Genomic DNA, 10,074 nt, shown 5'->3' with positions numbered 1-10,074 from the left:
AAGAGAAAAAAGTGGCAGATGTTGTGCGGTGGGAAACAGACGGAGGTGCAAAACCGCATTGAGGGGCAAGAGAAAACACACCAATTGGCCATTGTGCTGCAGAACGGCAACCAGAGCTCCGCGTACGTCGATGGTAGGCGTGTGTTGGAGAATGTGCAATGCCAATTGGAAGGTAAGGAAAATAAAAACATCTCCCACTTCTACTTTGGAGGGGATGGAAGCAACACGGGGAGCCAAGAAGGCTTTTCCGTGACTGTGTCGAACGTCCTGCTGTACAACCGCCCGTTGACATCCGAGGAGATTGCAGGGCTTGCCAAAAATACAATTACTATTCCGAAGCGGGAAGAAACGAAGACATCGACGACACCTCCTCTTTCACCAGCGGCAAGTGCACCAGATTTGGAAGGAACCTTGCCTCGACCTAATTCTGCCGGGCAACGGCCGTTGGAAGAGAAAACGTTGGGGGCGAATACTGGTGCTGGCGGTGGCGGTGTATCCAGTGCAGTTTCCATTGCTACGACTCCCTCGTCTGATGTTGCTCAAACGGTGGCAACAATGGGTGGAGAAACGGTTCAGGGAGATGGACCACTCCAAACTCCTGAGGTGAGCGTCGGCTCTGGCGAGGATAGGGAGACGGCGGAAGGAACGGATGCGCAGGGAGAGGAGGGAATCCATCCACAGAACGGGGAAGTAAAGTCTGCGGCACTCAGCAGCAGTCTCGGAAATTTGTCGCAGGGGAATAACAGCGATGCGTGTACTGTGCGTGGGAGCAGGGCGCTGCCGCTGCTCCTTCTGTTGGGACTGTGGGGGTTTGCCGCTCTGTGAGGGGTGACTGGCTGCCGCGTAGGACACTTGCGACCTCCCCAGCACCGAATTGCGTCCAAGAACTAATTCTTTCCCTTTCAAATAATTTTTCCTCAGTTTTTGCTTATTTTAAATTTAATTTCCTGTTTGCTACTTTCTTTTTGTTTTTTTATTTTTGTTTTATGAGCGTAATTTTAAACTTTTTTTGCGTTTTTTTTTTTGGTTGTGCGTTTTTCCTTTTTGTTTTTTATTTCTCAATTTCTTCATTTCTTTCTTTTTTGCTTTTGGGGCAATCACTGTGGACGTTTTTTTCTTTTCCGCTCTTCCCTCTTTAATTGTTTGTTGCTGCACTCCTCCTGTGAGGGGTGCCGTGTGTTTCCGCCCAACTGCTCCACTCGCACACCACCGACACGCTCATGACGACGGCCCTGTGCGCCTCGCCTGCTGCACGCATGAGGAGGGGCCGCGGCGAACGGCGCGCTGAGGGAGCCGTGACGTGTGGGCGTGCGACGAGGGCCTGTGGGGCGGAGCACACATTTCTTCCCCTCTTGTTTTGTTTTCTTGCGTCCAGGGCGGGCAGACACCCGCAGCGCCACACACACACAGCCACACCCTGCCGCCGTGTTTTTTTTTATTTTTGCTTTTCGTGAATTTCTTGCGCCGGCAGTCCCTTCGGTGTCGGCCTCGTGAGCATTTCTTTTTTCTCCTCCTCCTGATGATTTTTTTTTCTTTTGCTGCGCTCACTCTCCCGATGGGGTGACGCGACTGCCGTCATGTCTGCGTGCTTCTCTCAGTCCACACACACGAGTGACTGTGCTCTGCGGGCCGCACTCACGCGCCGATGGGAGGGCTGAGGGGAGCAGCAACACGCAGATGACCCCATGAAATATAAACGATGTGCGGACACATGGAGGGTCGGACGGTTGAAAGACATTTAAATATCTTTTTAATTTTATTTTTGGGTAAAATATGCAGACGGTTTGGTGTGGCCACACGGCAGTCGGAAGCTTTTTTAAATGTTATTTGTGTGGAACAGTAATGGACGATTTCTTTTTTATTTATAATTGTTTTGTGTGATGGGGTTTGTATAAGACGAAGGGGGACGTTCTTTTTTTGTTTTCAATAAATCTTGTGTGAATTGCTGCAGCCCAGGCTGCAGTACAGTCATGAGTTTGAGCGGTCTTCTTGTTGTTGTTTCCGCCATGCGTCTCCGCTGTACATTTTTGTGTGTCTCTCCGCATACTCTGCTCCCTCTTTTCTTCTTTTCTTTGTGATTCTGCAGGCACACACACACAGGATGCACATTGCAGTGGATTTGGATGCTCCTTTTGTGGTGCATGCTGGCAGTTGCGTGTGGCGGCTGTTGTCTTCCTCCGTGGGCATGAGGAGAAGGGAGGAGAGGGAGCGCGCAGCCCGAGTCTATTTTCCTGCGGGTGTGATGCACTGCGTGTGACTGCGTTGAGTTGGGCTCCGTGTCCCATTGAGGGCGGGATGGCAGGTAATTTTGTTGCCACGTCATGGATGGATGAGGTTTTGCTTCCGCTTCTGCCTCGTGTGGTGGGTGCTTGCTCCGTGTGCGTTGTGTGGTGGCCGCGGTGCTTTTGCCATTTCTCTGGGACAGCAGGAATGAGCTGGGTGGAGATGGTGGTGGATGCCGTCTCGTGGTGTGCGAACTGTGCGGCTGGGCCTGCTGCCCTTTCCTCATTTTGTCTGCTCTCTCGCGCTGCATCCGCTATGCCCCGTCCCTCTCCCTCTTGTTGCATTCTTTTTCTTCTGTCCCACCGATCAGCTGGCTGACTCCAGCGACTCCAATACCGGTGATGATGACGATGGTGACGGTGCGGCACCGTGTTGGTCCTTGCGCTCTCGTGCTGCTGCTGCTCGTCCGTGTGCGTGACGGCTGCTGGGAGTGCTGGAGATGTATCTGGTGATGCGGATGCGGTGGTTGTGCCGGTGGATGTGTCGTGTGCTCCGGGTGACGGCGGCCTGAGCTATCGCGTGCGTGTGTGTGGGCGTGGAAGAAGTGTTCCGCTGCCGGTGCTGAGGCTCAGCATGAGAATTATACGTTCAGTGGCTTTGATGTGCGCATGCATAGCACGAATGGTGAGCTGGGTGCTGTGTGTCATGTGGCCAATGCGGTGCACACATGTAGCAACTGTGCTGTCAGCTGTGCAACGGAAGAGGAAGGGGCCACCGTTGCCTTCACGGTGAATGTGACGACGCATAAATACGCCGGCCCTATGAATTGTGGTGGCGTCAATTTTCCCCCGATGGAACCATCCATCCGCCTGCACGGAGCAGCGATGCTGACCGGACGGGCATCCGTCAGTTGCCGCCACCCCGTGAAGGGAGGGATGACACAAAATCTGGTGGGACAACTGCGCCGCAAGTGGCTGCTGAGCCGTCACGTCAACACGAGGATTGGCAACGGTCTGCGGCGGCTGACGGACCCAACACCGTCGATCGGAGTCCCGCATCCAACACGGCGACCAACACGTCCGAAATGAGGCCTGATTTTGCCACCAATCTGAATGAAATGATGGTCCCGAATGCGTCCAAGAAGAGGAAGCCTAGCATTGCCAACGGCCCGAGAATATTAGTGGCGTCGAATGCATCCGGGATCATGTCTGTCACTTGTGGCGGCAGGGAACACGTTGCTGCGGATAACACGGACGAGGTGAATGAGCGCAGCGCCACTGGACACAAATCTTTCGTTTTAGAAAATGGCGTTGCAGGCAGTGGATTTGTTGCTGAGGGTGATGCGTATGGATTGAGTCAACACAATGCCTCTGGACACGATAACAGACCCCAATTACAAAAATGCACCGCGCAGTGTTCCGGGAGCGGCGGGAGTCCACACGACTGCATTGCCCTGCTCAAAGAAGCGAAATTGGCACTGCGAGAGTTAATTGTTGACGGCACTGTGCGTGTGTGTGTGTTGGGTGTTGCTGCTTCTTCTGGGGTTGTGTGGAGTTGTGGCGGTCTTGTGAGCCGAAGAGTGTGGAATTGCGACTCCTCATGGAGAACACGTGCCGCGTTGCATGCGTGTTTTATTATTTACATTTTACTGTTGGCTTTGTTGTTTTCCTGGAATGATAAAGGTCTTTTTTGACCACTAAGCGGCGACACGGAAGCTGACCAATCCGGCACAGTCAAATGCTTCGACCATGTCAGATCGATACAGGATCGTTCTCTTGTGCCACGGGCATACGTGATCTCACCAGGGGTGTTAACCAAGGTGAGTCCCGCATCCGTGCACAGTTCTAAAAATTCTGCAGCAACCTCGCTTGGAGAAGTCTCCAAGAATGGCTCCCACTGTGGGTGATGCATGTTGAAATCCCCGCACAGCAGGAGCGGCGACGAGGCTGGAAGGCAGTTTACTAACCGCCTGAAGGATTGCGTTACTTGCGGTGGTGGTCTCATATAGGCACTCGCTACGATAAGATCACGGTTCTGGTCCAGAGCAACCTGGACCACCACCGCTTCAAGGCTGGTGTCATGCTGGGGGATGGTGAGAGGTATACGCTTGGAGCGGAGAGTTTTCCGCACCAGCACCGCCACACCGCCTCCCTTGCCGATGCGCGACTGTGCATAGAGCACATAATCTCCAGTGTGCATGCTGGCGATCTGCTCCGACGACTTCCAAGTCTCCTGAATGGCTATTATGTCTGCTCCTTGCGCCATTAATGTTGCGAGTTTTGACGGTGTGAGGCAAGAAACGTTCATCTGGAGTACTGCTATGGGGCCTGGGTTCTGCTCAATTTCTACGCTTAGCAGTAGCTTTTGTCGTTGCGCGCCACATACGGCACGCAAACGGTATGTATAGCGCTGATAAGCGCCGATGGAATTCAGCAGCGGATAGAAATACTGCTCCGCGGGCAGCCATGTAAATGGCTCCATCTGGTGCCCTTCCGACCCGTTTGTGCTTCCTGCGTGTCTTGCCTGCTGGCATGCTTGGCAACTTCGGCGGCGACCTGCGCGCGAGGCACCTGTTAAGAAGACGGTGGCGCCATTGTGGCATCCGCATGGGAGGCCCTCGCAAACTATTATAACGCCAGGCTGAGCACGTCCGGCATGTGCCCTCATACTGTGCACAGACGAGCGCACTCTGCTGCAGGTTGGGCAGGAGGACGTCAATCCGCCGCTCGCTGGTCGACAAGGAGTTGCGGTGCTCACGTCGGGAAGAGGTTCCGGCGGAGGCAGAGGCGGGCCGGTCACCGCAGTGAGGGAGGGACGGCACCACCGACACAGAGGGTTCCTTGTGATCCGCAGGGCGCGTGCAGGCCTGTCGAAGAGTGGGCGGGTGTCGCATCGTGCCTGTGCGCGGTGCCGCCACTCGGGGCGCGATGTCCGGGTCAGCACCAGGAATAGAGTCCTCGCCACACCGACAGGCGCCTGTCACGCGGTGTGCGCGCCCTCCTTTTCCTCCTGGGCATCCTTCCATTATAACCTTTTGACGGCGGTGAGGGAGCCCACGTGCCAGGCATTGACGCAGTCCTGCGGGAGGGATCGTGCAATCGTGGCTTGTTTGTCAGCGGCCTCACTGCGTGGAATACCGCAGTGTGATGGGAAAATATAAAATCCACAGGGTGACCTCGCTTCACCAAGGAAAGCAGCATAATCCAAATTTACTCAGCAACGCGGTCTCGCACGGTCGGTGGGCAACGCGGGGCGCCTCAATTGCCGAGAGGGAGTCCGTTTCCTCCAGCATTCGTGTGGGCGATTGGGATGTTCCCAGAAAAGGAGGTATGAGATGTCTAAAAACATTTTCGATCGCAAGGCAGTCTGCCCTATATGAGCATGCGAGGCTGCCAGCTGCTGCACGATGTACCTCCACAGGGGGATCATTTGTCGTGGTGGAGTCATATAATAGCGCAGCGGATCCGGATGCGAGTGCAGCGAGATATGAAGGACCGTCCGTCCACAGTTCAAAATCACAATCCCCCAAAGAGGAGTGAGCAGAATAAAAAGCCGTGCGCCCGACATCGTCAGAGGCGTCTTCGGCAAACAGTGGCTGATAAAATCTCACCTTGTTGCAGATCACAGTGTCCCAGGGAAAAATTCGATGTTGGGCAAGAGGCGCTCGAATGCGGTTGTGGGGTGTCCCAATAATGTCACAGACGCGTAGCAATCCATTAATAACAGCATCTCTCGGAAGCGGATTGATGTCGCCGCTTTCCCATGCATGGACGAAGGCATAGGTTGCGAGTAGATAAGGGAACGCAAATCCTCGTGATCATGGAAGCGTATATAGCGTTCGTATTGTGTGAGTGGACGACGCCAGAGTATCTTCCGGAGCGGAAGAATATTGGCCTCCAAATAGACGGATGTGTCTTCCGTAGATGCGCTCAGGCCAAGAATGTTATGCCGCCGTCGCGGTACCGTACCTCCATATTATGGAGGTGAGTGGGGGCGAGTCACGGGAGAATTGCCTCGCCATTATGAAATAGCACACTATGAACGCATCCAATCAAAAAGGATCGCATGGTGTGATGGGACGCGCCCGCCTCTGCGACCAGACGCAGCTGATAGCGGCGTGGCATGGTCCTCTTCGAAGCGGTGGAAGCATGCGTAACAGAATTAAGAAGTTGATCGAACGTGGTGCCCAGCAAGCGCACTGGGCATGACTGAATACGCAGGTTCCCGCTAACAAGATGGAGATCGACCATGTCCTCGTCGGACCGTGTGTGTGTGAAGAGATGTAAAATAGAGCAGCTTCGCTCTTAGCGACGTTGATTTTTAGGCTGTGCTCGGCAGCCCATGTGGCCACAAGAGACAAGAGCGGTCGCATTGCCGCAGCACAGGCATGGATGTCCGCACACAAGGCAACAAGTGTGTGTTCGTCAGCGTACATGAATGCGGAGGCAGAATAGATGCTGCCCAGGCGGCGCAGCAGATCATCCACACAGCAGAGGAAGAGTTGGGGTCCCGGGACGCCGCCTTGCGGTGCTCCAGCTGAGGCGAGTTGTTTCCGGGAGTGCTGTTCGCGAGTGCATACCCTAACATAGCGGCCCCGCAGGTGGTTGTGCAGCCAGCGTTTGGTTCGAGGCCAAGGCGCGGAAGTCTGCCAAGCATGCAGAATAAATTCCCATGGTCAGTGGTGTCGAACGCAGTCGGAAAATCAATCGAGACCACAAGCGGTGGCGACGAGGGCGTCGTGTGGGGGCGTCGTCTCCAGGGCGCTCATACTCCACAATGCCAAACTCATTCAATCCACGAGTAATTTGTCGACAACAAGTGCCACCACGTCCGACGTAGAACGCGGAGGTGCAAATCCGAAGTTGACGTGGGTGGTGCGGCAATAACGCTGACAGACGGCGGTGAGTCATTCCTTCGGCTAACTTTAGTAAAACAGAGAGCAGCGTGATGGGTCTGTAACTCTCTGGGCGGCATGGATCCTTCCCAGGCTTGGGGATAGGAATAGCGTCTCCCATTTTCCAGGAGCCAGGCAGGCTGCCGTTTGCGAAGGAGTTGTGGATCATCGTTCTAAGTGTGCCACGCACAACGGGGCCGAGACGGTGCAGGAATTCATTCGACATGTCGTCGGGACCAGGGGCTGAGCCAAGCAAAGAGTCACGGATGGTCACGTCAAGTTCATACGGTGGGAAAGGCCGATCCATTTCCCAGCCACCAGGAACCAAAGGAGTGCAGCGAGCAGCAGCAGCAGTATAAGGCGGTATGGCGCGTGAAACCGCACAAAATGACGGACAAGCAGATTTGCCTGTTGCCGAGGCAGAGCGCATACGCGGCCAAGTTCATTGCGGAGCACAACCGATTCCAGAGGATGAGGGTGCGGCGGCGCCACGCCGTGAAGATATCGCCACCTCGGGCTGGGTGAGGCTCCAAGTCTTTTCGCGCGGGCTTCCAGAGGCACAGCGGAGCAACGGCGCAAGGCTTGATTTCGTTCCTTCCTTTTTTCGGGTACATTCGGCTCAAAGTAGGCTGTCTCCGGGTGAGGCAATGTGTGTGCTTCGTGTGCTGCTTCGGCGGCGGACTCGGCCTGTTCCATTTCGTGTGTCCATATCTTTTTGGAGCTGTCACGGCTGCCGCGCGGGATATGGCGCTCAGCTGCTCGTAAGATGCTTCCGCGAGGATCCAACCATGTGGACGCGGTGGCAAGGAGGGTTTCACACAACGATGTAAAAGCAGGCCAATCCGCTTTACGCAGGGCAAAGGTGGCTTTCTTCCGTCAAGGCAGCGTGTTTGCTAGTCGTGGAGTGCCATCGTCCATCTCTACCAAGTAGGATATTAAGCAGTGGTCCGAGTCCATGTAAGGGGCGAATGTCCAGTGGGGGATGCGTAGGGCGCAATACGCAGTCACGTCAGGGGACGAGGCATTACGATGTGTGATCCGTGTTGCCTGTGTCGGGTAATTTGCCAGCCAAAATCCATATCGATTAGAACAGCGGCGAAATCATCGCCTCCAGTCCTTGATGGTGTATATGACTGTCCCAGAGTTCACGATGTAAATTCAGGTCACCCGCGATAATCGCTTCGGGCCCAAGCGACAAACGATATTGATAAATGCGGATTATTGACCAATTGCTGTGGGAGGGTTGCAGAGATTCGCCACGCAAATGCTGCGACAGCCCGGCGGAAATACACGGACAGCAATGGTCTCCAGGAGGTCAGTGCCAGGGAGCGACGGGCGCTCGCACGGTAGAGAGTGGCGCACCAGAACGGCAACGCCACCACCGCGCCCAGTGAGGCCTGAAGGCAGTCATTATGGCCACATAATTTCGTCGCAACGCCACCACGGTTACTTATTTCCTGCAGAAGAACGGTGTCAGGTGGACGCTGCTCCAATCGCGCAGCAAATGCAATATTTTTCACGGACGAGAGGCCTGCAATGTTAAGCAGCCAAATATTGATGAAGCCATCCTCCTCGGGCAGTGTTCTTGTGAACGACACCGCCACGGGTGATATCAACGGAGTGACCGCTGCGAAACGGTCGTGCAGTTCTGTCCGACAGTCTGCAGGCAGACCGCCTCACCTCCCCGCACCGGGCACGGCGTGGAACCTTCTCGGGGGGTGAAGTCACCTTGGTCTCCGTCGTGCTCGCAGCAACGCCCTGCTGCGGAGTTCCTATACGCAACTAAAGCCTCAACACCGCGACAAGGCGCAACATCATCGCTGGGGACCGTGGATACTTACGAAGAATAGCGGTGTTGACATTCCCAAGTCAGCCGGGATTGGCATACTGCTCTCATCCCCGCATTCCTCGGAAATAATAGAGAAGGTTAGTACCAACGGCGGCACACGCCCATGCAGCTGCACGACGGAATCCCGTGCACTGCTCCCGGCCATGGAAAGGCTGAGTGCCCCTCGTATCCAGCGCAGGCAAAAACCCTGCTTGTGGTTACAGACAGTCAGTCCCTTCTAGCCGCCGTCACCAAGGGCCCGCACAGCCATACCGACTGGACAGAGGATCGGATCTGGCAGCGTCTCTTGTCGCTGATGCGTGCTGGCTGGTCCGTGCAGCTGCAGTTTTGCTACGAACATTGCGGAGTACACGTTAACGAGCCTGCAGATCATTAGACGCAGACCACGGCAACCGGGCAATACACGGAGCATGGAATAGCACCCATGTGGCACACGGACCTGCTGTCATGCATTAACACCCAGCTCACCAACAAGTGGCGTAGTACCATGCATCAGGACACCCACCACTACCTGCTTGGCGGCGCCAGGCCATCAGATCCAGGCGGCAAGCACCTAATCACTCAGGAAGCCCTCGACCAACAGGAACAGATACACACTGCACGGGAAGGGTGCGGGGAATCCGAGCTCTGGGGTCGCCTGTACTGGACTGTGAGAGACTGCACGAGCCAACGCCGTTTCCGCAACATCTCACCGGAACAGTCCGCTTTCATGCGCTCCAACGACGATCCCACCGCAGCGGGACGGAAGCTGTTCCCCCGACGACAAGGGAGGCCGACGCACCGCCTGTGGAGAGACGGCCCTCCACACGCCGTCGAAAGAAGAAATGCCCGCACTGTGACGCCACACTGGTGGGACACACGAACCACATCGCTCACTGTCGGTGCCTTCATCCGGAACGCCCTCCACCGCTTCCCGACCTCCATCGCGATTGCTGCGACACAGTCCTCCCCACACAAAAAAAGGCACCGCACAGCACAGAAATCGCTGCGCACAAAACCCAGACGCTGGTCGACACCGCAGCAGCAGTGCCAGGAAGCAATCACTGCTACCGCAGGATCAGCCAGCCTCCACAAGCGCAACAATTAGCCCGCAGAAAACGCTGCACCA

At 55.4% G+C, this 10,074-nt stretch overlaps 1 protein-coding gene across 1 annotated transcript, besides 6 other annotated features; it reads left to right on the top strand.

The window, feature by feature from the left end:
• Window positions 1–825, top strand: Tc00.1047053510501.40 (trans-sialidase, putative; the record flags this gene model as incomplete). Its single annotated transcript, XM_801207.1, has 1 exon — window positions 1–825. A coding segment is annotated over one exon (825 nt), but the record flags the coding sequence as incomplete, so codon positions are not given.
• Window positions 1–10,074: a sequence feature (areas not merged during assembly with more than two copies in the genome that could not be assigned to a particular haplotype).
• Window positions 911–1,090: a sequence feature (A-rich).
• Window positions 1,737–1,764: a sequence feature (AT_rich).
• Window positions 3,919–4,730: a mobile genetic element.
• Window positions 4,731–8,506: a mobile genetic element.
• Window positions 8,948–10,074: a mobile genetic element.

This window comes from Trypanosoma cruzi, genomic scaffold (genome assembly GCF_000209065.1).
Source record: "Trypanosoma cruzi strain CL Brener 1047053516769 genomic scaffold, whole genome shotgun sequence".
Classification (NCBI taxonomy): Eukaryota; Euglenozoa; class Kinetoplastea; order Trypanosomatida; family Trypanosomatidae; genus Trypanosoma; species Trypanosoma cruzi.
The sequence above is the reverse complement of the archived record's forward strand: the minus strand, read 5'-3'. Positions and strand labels throughout refer to the sequence as shown.